This window comes from Vanellus vanellus (genome assembly GCF_965231255.1).
Source record: "Vanellus vanellus genome assembly, chromosome: 28".
NCBI lineage: Eukaryota > Metazoa > Chordata > Aves > Charadriiformes > Charadriidae > Vanellus > Vanellus vanellus.
This window is the reverse complement of record NC_138933.1, coordinates 1198599-1220317: the sequence shown is the minus strand read 5'-3', so window position 1 is coordinate 1220317 and position 21719 is coordinate 1198599. Positions and strand designations below refer to the sequence as shown.

The 21719-nt window shown below is 46.6% G+C and overlaps 1 protein-coding gene and 1 pseudogene across 2 annotated transcripts in view; one reads left to right on the top strand and one right to left on the bottom strand.

Moving 5' to 3' along the window:
- Positions 1-4671: 4671 nt before the first annotated feature.
- Positions 4672-11028, top strand: RACGAP1 (Rac GTPase activating protein 1). Its single transcript, XM_082496338.1, has 15 exons — positions 4672-4874; positions 5258-5394; positions 5594-5663; positions 5883-5936; positions 6693-6770; positions 6907-7024; positions 7200-7330; positions 7562-7726; positions 8141-8236; positions 8474-8672; positions 9012-9117; positions 9324-9460; positions 9613-9744; positions 10006-10114; positions 10436-11028. The coding sequence occupies exons 1-15, from the start codon at positions 4761-4763 to the stop codon at positions 10509-10511; spliced, it is 1722 nt and encodes a 573-aa protein (XP_082352464.1). The 5' UTR covers positions 4672-4760; the 3' UTR covers positions 10512-11028.
- A 1919-nt stretch (positions 11029-12947) lies between these two features.
- Positions 12948-21719, bottom strand: part of LOC309682396 (interferon-induced protein with tetratricopeptide repeats 2-like) — a 14283-nt pseudogene continuing 5511 nt past the window's right edge. Inside the window, exons 2-3 of the transcript in view lie at positions 15007-15320; positions 12948-14422 (exon numbers count right to left, since the gene is read on the bottom strand). The product of the transcript in view is annotated as an interferon-induced protein with tetratricopeptide repeats 2-like (transcript). The remainder of the gene's footprint in view (positions 14423-15006; positions 15321-21719) is intronic.

Here is a 21719-nt window from a genome sequence, read left to right as displayed (position 1 = left end):
CAGCTCCCACCCAACGGCATGAGCGTGATGCCATCTGCCGGCCTGCGGCTCGGGCCAGGCATGAGAAATTAGAAATTAATTCCCAAAAATGTCCAGCTTCCACCAGCTAAACCCAGGCTGCCCTCCCTGTTCAGCCTGCCGGGTATTTTCCTCACGCTACTGAATCATTTCTTTTTGAAACCCATGCTGTATTAACGCATCAAGAGAAACGCACCTAAGATAATTGGTTTCTGCTTTTTCCCCCCCTCCCATCGTAAAGTTTCTAGTTCCGTGTTCTTTTTCCCTTTTCATTTTTTGAACAACTGTTCATGAAGACCATCATGCTCTTGATCATGGTTTTGGATTAAAAGGAACTTAATAAAGGTTTCCCCTGAGCACAAAGCTGCACAAATGGGTTTGCAATTCTGGAGTTAATTAGGCAGGAGCCGGGCAGAGATTTGTGTTTGCGAAGCTCCACCAGAGGGTGAGGCTGGGAGGGAAAGGTTTGTTATTGCAGGGCTGCTTGCTAACACAGCGAGGCGCCAGGGCAGATTTCTTTGCATCCTGCCCCAAAAGATCCAGGCATGGGGTCACCAGTGAGCCCATTGGCATTGTCTTGAGCAAAAATCCCAGTCACATCATGGGGTCTGCAAGTGCTGCCCAGTAAGGGGGTCTCCGGTGTCTGGAGGAGGCAAACAGGCTAAAGACCAAATGGAATAAGACTGCAGGAGGAACGGGAGGAGAATTTCTGCTGCCTGAAAATGTGAAGTGCTTCCGCCAGTAATCGCCGGAATCATCAAATTAGCATAAATTCTATTAACGGTTTCCCAGATGAGACATTTCAAGGCTTCTCCCTCCCCTCCCCGACACAAACAAAAGAGAATATAATTACTTTGCAATAAAGCGGCTCCTGAAAAGGCCCTCAATCTTTATGCCTTTTCTTCTCCCTTGAAATAAAGCAATATATGAAAGGTGCTTCTGACCTCTCTGCTCTCATCATGCATCAGTCAGGAAGGAGGAAAGAAAAATGCTACAAAGCTTTTAGGGACCGGGGTTGGGACCAAACAAGCGGCGTGTGCCCTAGGGCATGGCCCGTTCTCCACGTCCATGTCCCATCAGCGAGCGAGGGGGTTTCTGAGAAGCTTTTTGGGATAGTCATTTCCCGATGCCCTTGGAGCTCCCACCCATCAGGTTTCAGAGGAGGATTTGGAAGTACGACGTCTGAACACATATGGAAGAAATCTAATTTGCGTAACACTGAAACCCAGTACCTAATGCAGTAACTCACTACAAGCACCATGGGGGCAATAATCTAAAATAATGTGCCTTTTTATTGGCACGAGATTGCGGATGACAATTTAAAATAGAAGAGGATTTGCTTATGAGCAAAAGCCTCCTTAACTCTTAAGAATGACACTAAAACAACTCGCCTGCCTATAAATATGATCTGCCAATAGAGACATCTTAGCTGCGAAGATTTAATTACAGGCAGGAGCCGCAGGTGGCCCGGGGGCTGACACCAAAACAGCTGAACCTCCTCAGAAATGGGTGTGCAAGAAGTACCGGGAGGGGCTGTGCACGCACAAGAGGCGCCCAGCAGAGCCAGGTGTAACTATCATCCTCCAACTTGTTTTCCAGATTGGGGCAAATTGGGCTTTTGGATGATTTTCCGCGCTACAAGGTCAAATATCAAGGTCAGTGCCTTTCTTTTGCTCCACCGTTCGCTCAAGGGATGAGTCATGTCTCTTCTGGGCCTCAGTTCCCCTATAAAATGTAGATAAGTTGGACTATTGTCCTCAAGGAAGCTTCATTAATGTTTACTTTTCAGAGGACCTTGAGGCTTTTTACAATCTATTATGAATTAATTATTATTAATTAAGTTAAAGCAGACTATATAACCTAAATAAAGCAGTTCTGACAAAGCAGCTGGATGTTAGAGAGCAATCTGCTTTACGAACTCCCTTTTCCACTTAGCAATTTTAAGCATTTAGTTCCGCTTTCTAATTGCTAATATCCATTCTTCAATTACCCGCTGTTTTGTTTCAGATTTAAAAGATTAAAACGCATTGTTATTTTATGATTATGCGATTTCCCTTCTTGTAATTGCTGGGTTTTGGTTTGTGTTTTATCGGTTTGCATATTAAACGGCTGCGAACGGGAGACTCGTACGTGGCTTGAAATGGGGTTTTGCCTTTTGGCAGGCGGGACGGTTCACCGGCTGTCACTCAGATCCCTGCTTCAAAGACAAAAATCGGTCAAGGCACCATTTCTCAAGCGAGAACACTTAATAAACAGCCTCCCGGGGAAGCATCAATGCTCTGAACCAGCTTTGGGGTGCATCCAGCCCCTTGTGCAGGCCGTATGGCGTTGGGGGTGCTCAGGCCCACCCCTGCTGCGTGCCAAAGGCGTTGCTTAAAATCACAAACGGGGCCCGGCCCGAGAACAGGTTTTTTTCCCTCCTCGAAACAGCGCCTCTGTGCCAATGGCTGCGCTCTGGCCCTCGGAGAAGCAGCAGCCCTGGGTTTCGGGGGGCCTAGGCCTTGCCGGCGTCCCCGGCCTGCTCTGTTGCTAAGCAACGCGCGCCGGAGCCAGCGACCAACAGTAAAGATGGCGCCTGACCGGCTTCAGCACGCTACCGTTCGGGCCCCTGTCCGCCCTCGCACGGGGGAGTGGAGCAAAGAGGTTACGCCCTCAGCAGACATGGCGCCGGCTTGGCTTCAGACGCTCGGTGAACAGAGCCAATGAGAGGCCGGGAGGGTGGGGAGCAGGCTGGGATTGGCTGGCAGCAGGGATTCAAACCGAAGTGCGGGGCGGTTAGCCTGGGCGGTTGGAGTGGGAGCTCGCGCCGGGCTGGCGGCTGAGGTGAGTACGCGGAGAGCGGGAGGGCGGCTGAGGGAAAGTCGGTGGTTCTCCGGTGCCGAGGCCTGCTACGGGCGGCGGTTCCCCGCTACCGGGGCCTGCTCCAGGCGGCGGGGCCCGCCTCAGCGGCTGAGGGGAGCTGCCGTCCTGGCCCTGGGCGGGCCCGGCGCCAGTTTCCTCCGAGGCCTTTTCCCCCGCTGTCTGCCGGGCAGAGCTCCTGGCTGCGGGCTCTCTACGCGCTGGGCCTGTTCCTTCGTCCTCCCCAGCCTCTGCTGTCGAGTTGCGTGCGGGGCTGGTGTCCGTGGGCCTGGTAATTAAGGCAGGAAACTGTAGAAGTCCCCCTTGGCAAGAATTAAGCATAGTACAGGGAACAGAGGAAGGCCTTTTAGCAGAGAGCTTTTCCACACCTTGTAGTCTACATAATACAGAAGGTCCCGACATGTCTATGTGTCGGTTGAGTCTGTAACTGCGAATAGAGTACTTGAAAGCTTTCCACGGTGGCCTCCCTAGTGTTCAGCTGCTGTGTTATACTCCCTCCTGGCACCTCTCCCAACCATGTCTGCACCTGCCTCTGGTGCTAATTTATTAGTCAAGGCTGTCCTGTGTGCCCCAGCAACCTCTCGCATTAGCGAAGTAATTTCTGTGTTGCTGAGCTGGAGACTTTCCTCTTCATTGCTTCTGTTTATGCCATTGTTGCTACTGTTTGAGGAAAATGTGCTGACTGTCTGAATTTTAACAGCTATTTGCAGTAGGAACTCTAGCTTAAAATGCAGCTAAATTTAAAACTGTATTAAAATTCTCCAGAACGTTGCTCCTATTTTTATCTTGTGAAGCTCTGAGAACTTGCAGATTTTTAGTGGCCTATATAGTACCAAGATATTTGTAGACAGGGCATGAGCTGTGCTCTGCAGGCTTCCAGGAGGAGAATGATTTGGGATCCCTCATCTTGCCTTGGGGTCGCAGCCTCTGTAGTATACTGGAGAATACTTGAAGCAATGAAGCGGAGAGCTATACTGCCTGTCTCTCTGGCTCTGCTATCTGTTAACTGTGGAGGGTTGAAGATCTTTGTTCCCTAGGAAAGAATTTGGATGCATATATCTCCATAAAACGTAACTCTTAATGTATTTTTGTTTGTGCAGCTTTTAAAACTTCCCTTAAAAAAAACCTGCCCTAAAAATCATTAATTCTGAAGCTGATTCTCTTTTCTTTGGCCTGGTAACACGTTTTCTGTTTGGAGGTGGGAAGAAAGGGCTGGGCTGTTTATTTAGCTCTGATTTCTTGGCAGGAAGATGGAGGCTGCGATGCTGAACTTACGGAGTCTGTATGATCAACTTATGCGCCAGGCTGAAGTTTTAAGTGAAGGAAACGAATACCGTAAGTTCTGTTTCTGAAGTGGGTTGTGCTGTGTTTGCTGTGACTGTAACCATGCAAACGAACACTATTAGCTGTTATTGAAGAACCTATCAATGGTGCTATGGGTAATAAGACTGCTACAGGCAGTCAGATTTGAGGGTTTTTTTCATTGTTGAGAAATATAAGTCACATGTTGAACTCCTAGGCAGAGACACATTCTACTTGTAGTGAGCTGACTTCATCCACACAGTGTCTTGTGTTCTAGCTCTTCTGGTTGATACTGTCACGAAGGACTTGTTCGTGAGATCTTGCAGTTTTTCAGACCATCTAGAGTGTTGGTGGGTTTGCTGAAAGGCCGGCTTCTCCACCCTTCAGTTAAGGGCAGGTTATATTAATAGGTATCTACTGTCAGTGAAAGGAGGGCTACTGCATCTCCTCTGCTTGCCTGGGTTGGTGAAGATATACGTGTCTTCTCTCCAGAATTTATTCAGTTAGCAAAGAACTTTGAAGAGTATCGGAGAAAATTGCAGAAAACGGAGCATGAGCTTGGCAGGTACAAAGATCTTCTCATGAAAACTGAAGCTGAACGTAGTGCTTTGGATGTGAAGCTGAAACATGCTCGCAATCAAGTGGATGTGGAGATCAAACGAAGGCAAAAAGCTGAAACGGACTGTGAAAAGCTGGTGAGTAATTCCTTTATTACCAGTTGGCTCTTTAGAGTGTGGAGGCAAGGTGATTAAACTGCATTGATCTATGGAAAATAAGGACTGGCACTCGTGATAACTTTTTTTTTTTTTCCTGGGGAGGGAAAAAAACCTGCAAAACAACAAATTGGCTTGGCTCCTGGTAGTAGCCTTCTGCTTTGGTCTGGAAAAAGGTCACTGGCTGCTATTTGGAGCTGAGCTGCCATTACCTGTTAGATCACGGGCTTTGCAGCCATTAGCAGCATATTGACACAAGTTCTGAGAGCCTGTCTGTGTGGTATCTCAAATGCTTCAGACTGGTTCATACAGTAATTAAACACAGTTTATCCTGTGGCAGCTCCTGATATTATCTACCTTTACAGGAGCGGCAAATACAACTGATTCGAGAGCTGCTCATGTGTGATGCGTCTGGGAGTATTCAGCTGAGTGAAGAACAGAAGTCTGCTCTGGCCTTTCTTAACAGGCCACAGGTTTCTATAGGGGGTTCAGGCAACAAAAGGTAGGCAACATATATCTGAGCAACATAAGTGCCAAATACCAATCCAGTTGTGTCCCTCTGTGATACATACTGGACCCTTATCAAAAGTCTTTTTATCCCAGTTTGAAATGCAGCTCTTCTGAGTCAGTAAGATTGTTCTGGAACCATGGGTGACTGAAAGCCAAACTGATACAAGTTTCATCTAATTTTTGATTTTTAGGCTGTCTACAATAGATGAATCTGGCTCAATTCTGTCAGACATCAGCTTTGACAAGACTGATGATTCACTGGTAATGTAACTCTGAGTTCTAAAGTTTACCTCCGCTCTAAAACCTTAGAGGTGTGCGGTAATCTCTAGAGACCCCTTGTGTTTAGATTACTGTGGTATTAAACTGGTAGAGCTGATTTGCATTTCTCTGGTGTGCTATTGGCTAAAACTTAATGAAAGTCCTGGCCAGAGGCTGTATGGTATTTACACTGAGCTAACCTGCGCTGTGTATTTCCCACAGGACTGGGATTCCTCTGTGGTGAAAGCTGTCAGACTGAAAAAGAGACAGAAGCGGGTATGTTCAATTCTTCCCCTTCAAATAGACTCCATTGTTAGCCTTAGCTGACACAATGCCACCATCTGTCATCTCACAGCCACCTATAATGATGTCTGAGCTACTAATCATAATCAAACTTCAGATGGATGGGCTGCTACTATAATTCAGACCTGCTGTGTCGATTTAGATTGAAAGTTAATTCTGGTGTTGTTGTTTGTCTACTGAAAATGACTGGAGTTCTGCATATCTTGTTTTGTTATGGCCTAGAGTTTGCAAGAAAGCACTTGAGGATTATTAATAGTTACCAGATTAGGCGGAAATCATATAGGAAGTTAATATTTTTCTGTCTTCTAAAGGAGCTTGTGCTTGTTCTGGTCTGCTGTTAGTATGCAGTAGGCACAGGTGGGAAAGGACAGCCTGAAATCATAACTAACACAGTTGGCAAAGTATGGGACTTGCTTAGTTGCCCTTTTTATGTGTGTGTGTGGGTTTGGTGTGTTTTGTTCCCCGCTCCCCCTTCTTTTTTTTTTTTTTTTTCCTGAATTGGATTATAAAGCTGGCCAGGAAAATTACTTGAAAGAGCAGTGTATTTAGGCCTCCTGATACTTCATGTCAACTTCAAGGTTGCCATGAAGAACAGGTACCATGGAAGAAATTAATGCATCTGTGGTGTGTGCAGACAATTGTTCAGTCCTTCTAGTTGTACTGAACTAGTATAATGCTTAGTTAACAGCGTACCTGCCTCATAGACAAAAATACACTGTGTCTTTTCAGCGGTCTTCCAGGCAGTTCATTGAAGGCCCCCCAGGTCCTCAGAAGAAAACCAGATCAATTGGCTCCACAGTGGACCAGGTATGATGGCCCCAGCTGGATTTGTGTGCATTGAAAATAGTTGGTTGGATTATATACCCATTTCTAGAGCCAACAAACTAGAAAATACCATGTCCTATCAGTATTGCTGTCACTGACTGCATATTTCTCATTACAGGGAAATGAATCCATAGTAGCAAAGACAACTGTCACCGTCCCCAATGATGGTGGCCCAATTGAAGCTATCTCTACTATCCAGACTGTGCCTTATAGTCTGAAGAGACGGAGGAAGAGTGGTAGGTGTCATGTCTCCGTTTGTCTTAGCCCTGAAGTTTGTAGGCTGGAGGTTACAGTTACCTCCCCCCAGGACCAAGGCAGCTGCCTGTGGCTTATAATGCACTTGTTTTGAAGCAAAGGTTATGCAGGGGGGTGATTCTGTTCAGTCATGTCTCCTCCTCTTCTCTCTTTCAGGTCCTTTGCAGCCTTGGAGCAGTGAGTCAAGCATAGGCAGTAAGCAGCTGGAATCCAAATCGGAGACTGATGGCTTTAGCACCCCGCAGAACAATGGGGGAGTGAGGCTGCATGAATTTGTTTCAAAGACGGTAGGTCTACAAGCAGGAAGAACTTGGGAAAAGCATCTCATTCCATTGTAATTGTGTGTGATACCAAGCTATTGATAAGAGGCTGCCAGCTGTTAGGTTTCAAGTCGGTATTGACTCTAGCTGTTACCTGCGTGGATCTGGGAATCTGTTATCCTATATGGCTTGCTAATTTGAGTTCTGCGGAGTTACTACGCTGCACTAATCTCTTCCTATCTTGCTTTGAATCATTAGGTTATCAAGCCAGAGTCATGCGTTCCGTGTGGAAAGAGGGTAAAATTTGGAAAAATCTCTCTGAAGTGCAGAGACTGTCGTGTGGTTGCTCATCCGGAGTGTCGGGACCGCTGTCCTCTTCCCTGTATCCCCACTTTGACAGGCACTCCTGTCAGAATTGGAGAGGTAAGTCTGTAGGTTGATCTTGGGGCGCAGCTGCCAGCACAAACGGGCTAATGTTTGGTTAGAGTTAGAACATGCTTAGGCTCCAACAAGTCTGCCTTCTACAGAAGAGCTCCTGTTACTCAGAGATGCATAATAAAACGCAAATGAGCTTGCTAACATATCCTTCAATAACCAGGGCAGGTGGGTGGTAAAGATGCGATGTCAGGAGGGTGTTGAGTTGAGGGTGAACATAGCAGCTCTGGGTAGACAATCTTTTGGCGTTGTGCTGATGGATGTAGTGTTGCTTTTCTCTGGACTGATGAAGACAAAATAATGTTTGGGTTTTTAAGCCTAGATGTCACTAGGAATTCCCAAGAGAGTATTTTCCATGTCTTGAAGACTGAGTGTCCCCCCCCCACGGCTTCTGTCTTTTAGGGAACCTTGATGGACTTTGTCCCTTCTACTGCTCCAATGATCCCTTCCATCATAGTGCACTGTGTTAATGAGATTGAGCAACGAGGGCTGCATGAGGTAAAACAAAAATGAGGTGTGAAACAGGGCTAATGAAATGGGTTGTGGTGTTAAGGAAACAAATTGTTAACCCAAATACCTTTTATTTATGGTGTGTATAGTGCTGCTCAGTGGGTGACTGAGAGAGCAACAGTGTGTGGAGAGTGCTCAGGTGTGGAGAGAAAGTGGGAGCAGAAGAATGTCAGCTTTATATGTGCAGTTGATATTCTGCCTCTAAGCAATGCTTTCTGTTAACAGACAGGCCTTTACCGGATATCTGGCTGTGACAAGACAGTGAAGGAACTGAAAGAGAAGTTTCTTAGAGCAAAAAATATTCCTTTGCTCAGTAAAGTGGATGATATCCATGCTATCTGCGGCCTCCTCAAGGACTTTCTACGCAGCCTGAAAGAACCCCTTCTCACTTTCCGGTTAAACAAGACTTTTATGGAAGCTGCAGGTAAGGAGCTGCTAAATGACATCTCCAACTCTTGCCCTAGGCTTGATGGTCACAGGTTTAGCTGTCGTGTGAACTGGCAGACCTCAGTGCTTTGGGGAGCCCTCATGCTTCCAGCTGTGTTGATGATGTGCAATATGCTGGAAAGATCCTCTCCTCTTCCAAAACAATACAGCAGAGAAAGCAACAAGTTCTAGTGCTTGAGCAGGATACAAATTATTATGATGGCATGTGAAGTTTCTGCTTCCTTGTTTCTCAGGCTAGCTATTGCTGTGAGGGGAATACTACAGCTTTGTCTCTGAGACCACTTTGAGATCTAAACGTTTTCTTTTTTTTCCCCAGAAATCTTGGATGAGGACAACAGTGTTGCTGCTATGTACCAAGCAGTGGCTGAACTTCCTCAGGCCAATAGGGACACCCTAGCTTTCCTCATGATGCACCTGCAGAGGCATGTTCAAATGGACTGGTAGTTCTTAAAGGGGGATGTTGCCACTGGTGCTTTCTCTAATTGGCTCTTGTTACTGCCTGTGAGCATAAAGTCTTCATTCTGGAAGAAAACTGCTTATTTGGAGGCTAAAGCGTGTGGGGGATGGGGGAGTTGTGTGACAAGTGAAGGGGAGAAGCTACGTTCTCTTATGTAATTTTTTAATACAGGGTGGCTCAGAGCCCGGAGACTAAGATGGACATTGCCAACTTGGCCAAAGTCTTTGGCCCCACAATAGTTGCCCATGCGGTACCTGATCCTGACCCTATGACACTCCTGCAAGACACTAAGCGGCAGCCCAAGGTAGGTCAGCAAAAAGGACTGACTGGGTGAATATATCCCATTTAAAGAATTCACATGAATTGCTGGAGGGAGCTGAGGCGATGCCTGTCTAGTGTCAGTGTGTCAAAGCTGCGTGCTGGTTTGTAACATCAGCTACTCATGGTTGTCTGTAGGTAGTGGAGCGACTTCTGCTGCTGCCTATGGACTACTGGAGCCAGTTGATGATGGTGGAGCAAGAAAACATTGACCCAGCGCATGTAATTGAGAACACCAATGCCTACTCCTCTCCACAGACACCAGATGTTAGAGGTAACCCCTGGGTTCTGCTCTATTGCCTGTGCAGCTGCTGCAGTAAAAATAATGACCCCTCAATCAAAGCTGCTTGTGAGACTGTTGGAGCTAGCCATTCCTGCACGCTTTATGGAGGAAGAGGGAGGAAAAGCATGCCAGGAAATACCAGATTTGTCTAGCATTTTTGACAGATGCTAGGGAATGTCTAATGTTTCTTGCATGGCAATGAAAACTTCATCTGTCCTCATGTTGCTCACTTCGCTGCCTCTCTTTTGACAGTGAGCATGCTTGGACCCCTCACTACTCCAGAGCAGCAGCTCTCCAAGACACCGTCATCTAGCTCCCTGTCCCAGCGGGTCTGGTCTACCTTCAGCAAAACCACCCCCAAGTAAGTAGCAATGGGTGTTATTGTGAAGATGTTGGGATGACTGCAGGTTGTTTGGATGTTCAAGGAGAACCATAAATAGACTTTGGGGCCCAGTTCTGAGAGGAGACTGCATTTACTACTCAGTCAACTCTCCCTTGATCAGTGCTGTAGTAACAGGGCAAGCTGCATAACGGTTAACAAACATCATCTTATGGTAGGGAGAAGAAGACTGTGTTTGGGAGGTGGATAAAGTTTGGGTGAATGACCTCAGGGAAAGGAAGAGCATTAAGACCTCTATATCCCAAACCCCAAACTGATATTTTTCTACTTCTCTTGAACTAGATTTGGGAGCAAAAGCAAGTCAACAGTCCAGCTTGGGCATCAGGGCAACTTCTTTTCCTCTCCTGTGCTGAAGTGAAGTGGACCTGGAAGTTGGTGTCATCCTAGCATTTGCACACCAATATGCATGAGTACAGTAAACGCAAGTCTTTTCCGCAGCCCTTGGCAGCTTATGTAATAAGATCTTTTTCTTTTTATCTTTCAGCTTAGCTGAGACTTTTAATGGGATTTTATTGTGCAATGTATTTTTATTATCTAATGCTGTTCTGAATTGGTGAAGAAAGTAACTAGCAGGTTTTGTTCAAAGTGTTAATAAAAAAACTGCTGGAGGAACTCACTGACACTTTTCAATAGCATCCAGTCCACCACCCATGTGAAGTAGAACAGTCATACAAGGATTGTAAGTGTGTATGGAACATCCATAGGGTGTTCTTCACACAGTAGTAACACTGCCATTTGAACTCTGTCAGAATCCAGTCTTTCAAACAGCACACAGACCTGTAATTCTTGACTTGCACTGTGGTCGTGCAGCCTGTAATCCTGAGGATGGCAGTGTTGCATTTGTCTGATGGGCAAAAGATGCTCTGTTTAATTAACTGCCGGAGGGACTGTGACTTTTTAAAAGAAATGTTTCCTGATACTGTGTTTACAAGTGGAAAATTTTGTAGAGGACTGTCCTTTGCAAACCCAAAGGATTCCTGGGTAGTCTGAGTTACTAGTGCTGCTCATACTGACAAGGGGAATGAGGGTAGTTTAATAGCACCCTTGCTTTTGAGAGTCCCTGCTTTCCCAAATCGGGATATGTGACCTTGCCCAGTGTTGTGTGAGAAGACTTGTGGAGCACATACAGAAATCTATAAAGTGGCTGTTTTTACTGAGCTCTGGAAAAATGTCCTGACCTGTGCAGTTAAGTAAATTGTGATGTTCCATGTGACCCATGATCCTGTACTCTGGCTAATGTTTTTCATTTCTGCTACAATGTTTTAACCAGGGCCTGTGTAGTGTTACTAGAGGCTGTGGTGCTGTAGTGCTGTGTTCTGAGTAGCTCCTGCTCTAAGGACTAATGAACCTGCCAGTCTCAACTGCTGGGGTGCAGGATCGGCACCAGGTGGCTGTGGCTCTTGGGTCTCCTCTCCGGAGGAGGAAGGAGAAGAACAGTTTTGGTCCCCAATACTATATCAGGAGATGAAATAGCCTGGGCTGAATATGGTGGCCTGTGTTGTCTCCCTTTCTCTTGCTTACAGGGTCTGGAGGATCAAGTCCTCTCCTGCCATGTTTGCACCCTACCTCTGACCCACTGCAAGAGATGGGACTGCTGGCCCCCTTCCCCAGTGGGGCTTGGGCTCTGGGACAGCTGGGTATTTCTGTCCTCTTGTGCTTTCATGCATACCAGCTGTGTGTGAGTGGGATGCTAAGGCATGTTCCCCTTCCCCAAATCCTGTGTCTTGAGCACACAGTCCTTTTCTGGAGCATCCTCTCCCAAACTGGGTCCTTGCCTGTTCCTTGTTGGAGCAGAAACGGAGATTTGCAGAGGGACCTGCTGGGGGATGTCTGCCCTGGTCCTCATGGCTCCACTCTGTGGTGGCAGATGGGGCTTGGGGACACCCTGGTAAGCCATCCCTGCTTGCTTACTGGTGGGCACAAGAGGTGGCCCTGCCAGTGCTTGGAAATGGGGCTGCAATGCTGGGATGGGTGGGGGTGGGTGGGTGTGTGTGTGTGTGTGTGTGTGCCCACCTGCACATACAGGGAAGGACACAAGTTCCCCAGTGGGATGTGCAAGTAGATAGGACGCTGCAGAGACAGAGCTGTACCCAACGTGAGCCTGGGGGGGAATGAATGGTGAAAAAGGGGTGTACCTCTGGCAGACAATGCTCTGGTTGGTTTAGGCTGCAAGGAGACAGCATGGGAGAAATCATGTGGAAAACAATTTGAAATATTTATTGATCAAAGAATATTAAAAACCTCACTTTGGCCCCCAAACCAGTGATGAATAATACATTGTTCCTAGTGCTCCCTCTTAAGTGGGTACCAGTGCAAGAAAGCAAACCCCATGTTTCTGTTCAGGCAGGGGCAAGAATGCACATACTTCAAAGGATTAATGCAGATATAATTACAACTATATACTGCTTAATCAGCAGCTAGCTCTTTCTATATTTGCATTTAATGTGATCCTGGCCTGTCCAACTACCTCTGTCCTGTAGGCAAGTGCTTCATCCTCAGCAAGACCCCTCAGCAGTTAGTCATCTTGGGAGGAAGCCACCTTTGTATTTGTTGCAAGTGATACAATTCTGATAATTGAAGGGAGTTAATTTCTCATGCTGTCCTAATCAGCACTTAGTTCTGACCTGTAGCAACTCCAAGGAAGTGACGCAGGTCTACACCTGCAACTGATTGTGGTCAGACCTTGTAAGCCATATTCTCCACCTTTGTTTTCATTCCCTCCTCTCAGAGAAGCAGGACTGAGGGTGGAGTGTGTAAATTTTGGGCAGTCGGTTATTTATGGGTAGGTCTCCACTTAATGAGCGAGCAATGGGACACTCTGAGAAGCTGATAGGACCCTTCTATCTGTATGAGGTGATGGGTTTGCTGTTGGAGAGACAGATGGACAATAGTCCTTGATGCCTTCTAGCTTTGCAAAAAGAATGCCTTGCTTTCTCCAGATGGGGGCTCCCACCATCAGTCTAGATTTGGTTCCAGCAAATTCTGCAGGCAGGTGCTGGTTGGCCTCTCTGAAGTGGCGGATAGCATCAGCACTGTGGCCTTGCAGAGTCATTTGCCAAGCCATCTGTGTCAGCCTCTGCACGCACTCCTTCCTCTCTTCTGTCAGCATGGGAATTTTGTAACCATCCATAAACTTTTCTTTTGCTTCAGCAAGGGACCCCTTCTTGTAGAGGAAGAACTTTCCCCAGCAGAGATAAAGGGCTTGACGGCCTTTGGGGCTCAAGCTGTCCTTTCTCTCTTGCAGCTCCTTGTAGATAACCTCTTCCTGTGCTGGGTCTCTTTTGCCATAGAACTCTGCTAATTGCAGCTTTACGAACATGAGGTCAAGGTCTGGATGTTCCTGAAGAATTTGCTTGAGCTTCTGGATGACTATCTCCAACATATTATTCTTGTCTTCCTTCGTTGCATCAAGCCACTGTGTCTTTTAGCACCTGGCCAAGACTTGGTAGAGAAGGTGGTAACCTGGATCCTGTTGCAGGGCTCGCTGTAATATCTCAATCGCTCACTCTGTAGAGTGTCGCAGCCAGAACAAAGCTGAAGCTTTGAGGACATCAGGATCGGAGCTTTTCTCTACACTTTCTTTTATCAAGCCAATTGATCTTTCTCTATCCTCTTGTTCAAGTAGCTTGGCTAAATGTATTTTTAGCTCTGTAGTTATTTGGCTGCTCAAGGACGGTTCTTTCCAATTGGGTTATGGCTCTCCTTGCAATATCAGGATACCAGAAGTAACTCCAGGAGGAATAGAGAGCCATTCTGAGCCCAGCATGGAAATATTTGTTCTCTGGTTCAAGCATCAATGCCACCTCAAAGCCCTCTCTTGCTCATTCCCCAATATGAGCTCTGATAGCCAAGAGGGACCAGCTTTTCTGGGCCTGGATGTATGGGATCAGCCGTGCATCCCAAGGAGTTGGGCAGAGCTGCTGAACTCGTTCCAGATACCTTTCAGCCTCGTGATAAGAGGCCTGAAGGTAATGAATCCAAGCATAATTCCCATAGATAATCAAAGAACCAGCAGCAGATGCCTGATGCTCGTCCCGTTTCTCATGCTCTTCAGCATCTCTAAGGCTTTGCAGAGCTTCTCTGTTTTGACCTTTCAGCTGGTACAGGTATGCCTGCAGCCCCAAGAGTGCTGCCTGGTTTTGGTAGGGTGTGTACCGGATTTCAACAGCCAGCTTCTGCAGGACGTGTAGGTTCAACATGGCCTGTTACACCTAAATGCCAGGTGAAATGGCACTGAAGGCATCCAACTTCTCCTTCAGTTCTTTGTTGCTACAAAGAGGAAAATGTGGGTTATGAAAAGACAGTCTGGGGAGGCAAGGGGTCCTGTGGTACCCACACAGAGCAGAAAGCAGCTCCTAGCTGTACATGAAACAAAAAGGAGGGAGGGATGGAGGATGGGGTTCTTTCTGTTTGCTCAACAAGTCCCTTGCACTGAAGCTACTAACAAACCTGTAAATCTGCTCCCATCAGCCCACCTTCAGGGAACCACCTGGGAGGCTTCATTCCTGGCTTGCTGTTCTCCAGAGGGGAGTCACTGGTGCCTGGAGTCAGGCCTGCTCTTTCTTCTTACCTAAGACAAAGGCCCTGGGATGGACTGCAGGAAATGGAAAGAGTAGAGCCAGCCAAAACCACACCATAAAAGCTGCTTTGCTCCCTATGGGGAGGACACTGGGGCTGTGCCTTCATCCGAAGGATGCAGCAAGAGATGGCTTAACAAAGAGAGAGAGTCCAACAAAGAGCCATGAAGATGTTGGACTGGAGCATCTCTTGTATGAGGAAAGGCTGACAGAGCTGGGATTCCTCAGCCTAGAGAAGAGAAGGCTCAGAGGGATCTTATAAGTGTATCTAAATACCTGAAGGGAGGGTGCTAAGAAGACAGAGCCAGGCTTTTTTCAGTGGTGCCCAGTGCCGGGACAAGAAGCAGTGGGCACAAAGTGAAACTCATGAGGCTCCGTCTGGTCATCAGGAAACTTATCCTTTAACTGCGAGGAGGACGGAGTACTGGTGGAAGTTGCCCAGAGAGGTTGTGGAGTCCCCATCCTTGGAGATATTCAAAAGCCATCTGGATGTGGTCATGGGCAACCAGCTCTAAGTGGTCCTGCTTGAGCCAGGGGGTTGGATAAGGTGACTTCCAGAGGTCCCTTCCAACCGTAATCATCCTGTAGTGCTGAACAAGGACATTGTGCCAAGCCTTGTCAACCCAAAGCCACTCTTTTTGGGAGCTGCTACAAGAACAGATGCTGTGTGCTTGCCTCATTTTTGCTGTGGGTATAGTGTCACTATCAGGGAGCGATGACTCAGGCTGTGCCTCTTCCACACTGCAGCAGATACGCTAGGCAGTACAGAGTCTAGTTTATTGACTGATCCTTAAATAGGGAAAGTACTTCCTTTGGGGCAGCGTCTGATTAAACAATCTGTCTCTGAGGAAACAACCGAAAGAGAAAAGCTTAAACCAGGAACGAAAGTATCCTGGTCTCCCTATCTTGAAGCTACTACCTTCACTTCACAAAGTGGGACTGGGGTCTGGATAAACAGGTCAGTGGTCAGAGCAGCAGGATCGGAACTCATCCCTGGAGTCCTTTTCCCCCTCTGAAAATGACTTTGTTAGCATTAAAGCTTTTGGAAAGCAACAGAGCGAAGGTGATAGAGAAGGGTACTGGGCTACAGAATGCAAATGCGTCAGTGCCGTTACTGTTGGAAGGCCAAAGGCTGTGTGTGACTCAGTAAGACCTTGTAACTGGGGCTCTTCAGGCTGGTTTTATCTGGATCTGTCCTGAACTGCCCTAAACTTTGTAGCTTGTTTAGTTTGTTTACCTGTAACAGCAACTGCCTAGCAACAAGGTGGCTGCTTTCTAATTGATTTTTAGCGGTTGAATTTGCATACTTTTGTGTAACTGTGAGGTACAGTGGTTGTGCCTGTGATAAATCAGAGTTACTGCCCTAAGGAGCAGGTAGTGCTGACAGAGGGTCAGTGTGCAGCTGTGGAGCACAGAATGGCCCCAGGGCTATCAGCAACTCCTCAGTGATCCATTAATGATTATTGAAGAACACAGTCTTGACAGGTGACAGAAACCGGTCTTAGAGGTAACAGAAAAAAGATAGGTAAACCACAGAATATACATATATCTAGATGAACACAGAATATACATATATCTAGATGAACATGGAATTGCAGCTCTGCGAAGAAAGATTCAAGTATAGAGAGTAATAGAAAATACATTAAAAAAAAAAAAAATAAAAAATATCCCCAAGTAGACCCTAAACTGAGAAGGAAGAAACCATCAACCTTATAATCATATTCCTCCCAGAAGAAAAAAAACCCAGTAATAGTTTTCCCCCCTCAGGATGCTGATGAGTCACTGCAGCAATGCAAAGGAAGTAGGGAGAATTCATCATTAGAGGAACTGGGTAGATGCTTTTGTCTATTGTGTTTGTTTTTTTTTTTTTCCCTTATTACTGGAAACCTTTAATAGAAATTGAGTACTTTGGGTATTGTTAGCACTGCTGTAACTGGATGAATGGTAAGTGATTAGACTGAGGTATTAATTAGACTACCAACGAATTCTAATTCTTGAATCCTCACATAAGTGCGTTCTTCCTGTGCACTTTGGCTTGCTCAAGCCACTTCTCTGTGGCCTGTTGTGGCCAGGATGGGGCTGGGTGTGTTGGGTGATGGACAGATGTTTTGACTCCCTGGGGCTGAGCTGGGCTCTGGGTGGCGCTGGCAGAACGCAGGAGGAGGAATTTGGAGCTTGAGTCTCTCGGGCCTCGGCAGTGGTTCTTGGCTCTTTCTCCTGCTCATATTAGGACTGGCTTGAGGAAGATTATGGTTTTATGAAATAGCTATTGATATCATACAAAGCTTGGATGGAAATAAAAAATAACAGCAAATGAGAAAACTACTAACCACACAGCCAAACAGGAAGTACAGGCAAGGCTTGGTGTTGTGAGAGATAAACAGTGGGAAGGAAAAGCAAAAGAGCTGCAATAAGAGGCAGAGAAGAAAAATACAAATAGCTTTGGAGATAAATGTTTTGGAGCCAAGGACTGTTTTCAAGCAATGTTACATCAAATAATGCTGATCAAGTTCTCTGAGCTGATTGAAAGGAAATACTGGTTTATTGGCCTAGGCGTTTCCCAAGTTTGGAAAAACACGCATCTGTCATCAAGTTCCTCTGCTGCCTACGGAGGAATGGAGAGGGCTTGGACCAGCTCGGTGCTCTAACCCTCTCCGTGCCTTGGAAACGAATCTGCTGTTCTTCCTCTTAAGTCTGTTTCTTTACCTACAGCCATCTGCTGCTGTTACTGGGAAAGACTGTGCACCTGAGCCTGGGTTTTCATCTTCCTTTGTGATAGCTATCGCATTTGCGATAATCTATGGGTAGAGATGTGGCGTGGCCTGAAGGAACAATCTCTATAAGACCAAATATGAACTAGTTAGGAAATGCAGACAGGGCAGCAGGGTCAGAGACTTTTATCAAGCAGGAAAAGGAAGAACAAAAATCCAGACTCTCAGCCGGATTCTTCTTGGACACAACAAAGGGGCTCTGAACCCCCAAACTGATCTGCAATATGAAGCAGGAAAGACGGAGCCTGGAAATGCTGTTCTGAAAGCAGCGCCTGTGGGGTCAGGACATTTCAAGGAGCTTTGGCTGAGTAGCAAAGGCCACAACTAAAAATACATTGAGGTGCAGCAGCAGAATTTCCCTGACAAAGTCTGAGTCTTGGCTTAATATTAAAGACTGTTCTCTTGTTAATTGCATCTAACTTCCTCGTTGGCATTGACGTACAGGTGAGGCTTCTCTTAGTAAGAAGGCAGGTAACAAAAAGGTGGTTTCAGTTTCTATTACACCTTTTCAGATCGTAATGACGCTCCTACTCCAGCCTGTGCTGCTTGCAGTTCTGCGTGTGGATGTACACATCTCTCCAGGGAAAGACACTGGTAAAAGCCGAGTTTTGCCAGTAGATTGGTACTTGCACAGAGGTGTGTGATTCGTACAGCTTTGTTGGCTGAGAGCTATGCTGACAAAAGCCTGTGGTCTCCACCTACTCAGAAGCTAGAGGCTATGCAGAGGTTTGCAGTATCTTTTACTGGGCCAAAGGAGGAACCTTTCTCGTAGACAAGTGCTTGTACACTTTAACAATGCACGTTTTCTCCTACAGTATGTTATAAGGCAATTGCTTCTAACCACAGCCTTCGCTTTTGTAACTTGTACCAGCAGATGGCAGAGGGCTTCCATCAGTGAGCTGTAAGGCACAAGGTGGGGGGAGTCCGCGCTGCCATTCTCTCTCCAGCCGGCGAATAAGCAGCTGTACTTTTGCACCACTTCTAGACTTCTGCCTCCCAGTTCGATTATTTTTTAACAATATCTCAATTCCACATCCATCCCCCCCCCCCCCCCCCCCCCCCCATCCCCCGTTTGGATGAAAAGACCTATGTTTAGAAATGTAGCAGTTTCCTTTGGGTGTAAGCAGGGAGGGAAAACAGACTGGGGCTTTAGAGAGCATGAGCTGCCTGTGGAGGGCATTCATCCTTCTTCACAATTCAACTAGGAAGGGCCCAAGAAAAGGACAGGGCAGCAAGTTTAAAATGAAAAAGGAAATATTTTTTCCATATAATGTACACTGAAACTGTAAAAGCAGCATTGTGTAAAAGACTGTCTCACCGAAAGATTGGACCTGCTTGTTTTCAAATGCTTTGAATGTACAATGGAGAACAGCTTCTTTGTGTACACCCTGATTGTTGCACTCGCCCAAATTACCCAATAGTGGAAATCAGATCTATTGAATTCCCCCAGATAAAGGCAGCCTAGACATTCTGCTTTACTTATACATGAGCATCAGATGACATGTAACCACCAGAGCCTGGATTTGCTGCCATGGGTGATGCAGGGAGCTCTATCTGGAGATGGCAGTGATAGCTTCACTCCAGACACACCTGCTTTCCCCCAAACTGGACAGGAGCTGTTTACAAAACTCTGTCTTCTATAACCTGCAGCAAGAGCTGGACAGCTTCTCAAGCACGCACAGACCAGCAAAAGGGAGCTGTTAAGCATTTCAAAATCTTGGGTTGAAATACCTTCCTGAAGTGCCTATCTCTCCCGAATTAGTCTATCTCCAAAAATACGAGGATTCAACTGTTTACAGTTTGGTGAGCCAATGAGGTCACTGCAAAGGCTTGATCAACAGCAGAAAAATAATTCTAGGGAAAAGAAAATAGATGATAGCGAGAGGTTCAGTTAACTGACCTCAAAAACAGCCCTCGCTGTCTGCTGTCTACGTGATCGCCTCGCCATCTCGCACGTTCAAAGGCTATGTCTGCAAAGTGCTGGAAGACACTCTGATACCAACGAACTCCCCTGGCTCCTCAGGGAGGGCTTCTTATCTCCAAGAGCAAAGCCTTCCCTTCTATCAGCACTTAGAGAGACACTCAACTGTCTTTCAACTGCTCTGATGCAGCGATAAGCCCAGAGCTTTTGCTGCGCGGCCAGACTGGGAAACTCCAGAGCACCAGGCTCTGATGGAGGGCAGGCAGCTTGGCAATGGGGAACAGCAAAACCCCTGCCCTGCTGTAAGCACGCAGAATAGTTTGGGGCCAGAGAGCACGATTAACTATTCCTCCTTCATTTTGACCCACCTTGTTTGCTGCCAGGGGTTGCAGCTTTTGTGCTGTCTCCCAAGACAGGGCGTTGCAGAGCTGCCTTGCAAGCACAGGCAGTAAAAGCTGAAAGGGGCCTTTACTGACGAGCCTCTTGGTGCTGTGGGGCAGTAGCTGTCACTTAAATCGGATGGCTCTTAATGCCAGTGAGGATGTGAGCTTTGGGAAGCAGAGGTTTTTCCAGAGGTGGGAATGCCCAGGACCCAGTCTATCGCTGAAGGGGACTGAGGGTGGCTCAGCTGGGTGTGTAACAGGGGCATGGAGAGTGTGTCTGGTTTGTTGTTCAGAAACGATTGATGAGCAGCTGGGAGAAGGACATGTGGGGAAGGCAGCTGGCTGCTATAGCTCAGAAATAAGACCAAATCCTACGCTTCTCAGAAGCCAAGGCATTGCAGAAATCTCAGTTCCTATCCGGTCCTAACTCTTCCCACAGCAGCGACCGCCTGGGGCAGGGGACACAATGTTCCAGCCTTCTTTATTCCAAACTGAGTATTTCTCTAATTCTGTATTTCTCTCTATGTGGGGGGTGTGTCTCTACTTGTTTTCTGGATTTGGAGCGCGTTGTAGGTCAGCAGAGGGAGTGGGACAGCAGAGCTGCTGAGGTGAGCAGTGACTTGCATCTGAGACCCACCGGGACTGGGCAGCCTCCTGCGTTGAGAGCGTTCGTGGCTGCCGAAGGATTAGGCAAGTGGCCCTAACTGACCAAAGAGCTGGGGCTGAATCCCAGTTCCAGACTGTAGGAGAGGGTAGCAAAGGATCCATGGGATTTGCAGGGTGGTTAACTAATGAAAGCTAGAACATGAGGGCAAATCAGATCCTCTGATTCCAGCGGCCAGCTGCTGGTCCAAAGGCACATGGTCCTACCATTGTGGCATAAAAGCAATGAGAAGTTGTCATGTTAAGATTTTGATAAGATTGCAGCAGTAATATGCAAAGTTCTGAGCCAAACTTTCAGAGCGCAGAAGAGAAGCTGAAGTGATGACAACCCAACATAACGTGTAGAAAGAAAGAATAATAGTCAGTGGATGATTTAAACAATATGTTAATTGAAATAATATAGATATTGAAGGACGAATCTGTTTCCTGCACAACTTAAAAACAAATAGAACATGGTATGCTTAGCCTAGTTAATGGCAGCTGTGGGTAAGAGTAGGTGCTTTGGGTTTAAAGAATGTAAAAGTTCTGAAATGTGGCTGAGCTTATAGAAAGCCCCATAGAAACAAAAGAATAGAGCCCTTGGGCATCTGTGACTGATCAGTTCAGGACAACCTAATATTTTGGGTGTACCTGAGATGAACCATAGCTGATTCTACAATTCCTTGGATTCTTTCTTGGAGATTGTTTTACTGGTAAGTAACGGACAAATTTCTGTATGAGGAGAGGGCAGATCAAGGACACGGCAAGTCTAAGTCTTTCTCAAGAGAAGCAGCTAATAGTGGGTAATGCCAAGAAGGTTTAAATATGTCAGTATAAGCTTAAAGGACAATTGATCAGATAAGCATCATAATTGACATGAGTGGTAAAGAGGGAAGAAATCTCAGTACAGTACAGGTTAGAAAGCACTTACATTCATTATTCACTTTCAGGTTAAGTGGACAAGTGTCCTGGTTTGAGGTAAAACAGAACCAATTTTGTTCAGTAACTTTGCTTCTTAGCGGGGTCTCTTCTAACTGCTGAAATTAACAGCATATTTTGCAGACAGTATTCACTCTCTCTGAGTTCACTCTCTCAGACCCATGTTTATAGCTGATGCCCGGGCGTGGGATGCAGAGAGGCTCTCGCTTATACTTATTGCTCTAACTCCCACGGCCAAACAACTTTGTTATTTGCCCCGTTGGAGGGTCGGAAGCGGAAAAGCATAGTGGGGTCTCAGCTGCGGGGAGGACTGGAGAGGACAGGGGACCCAAA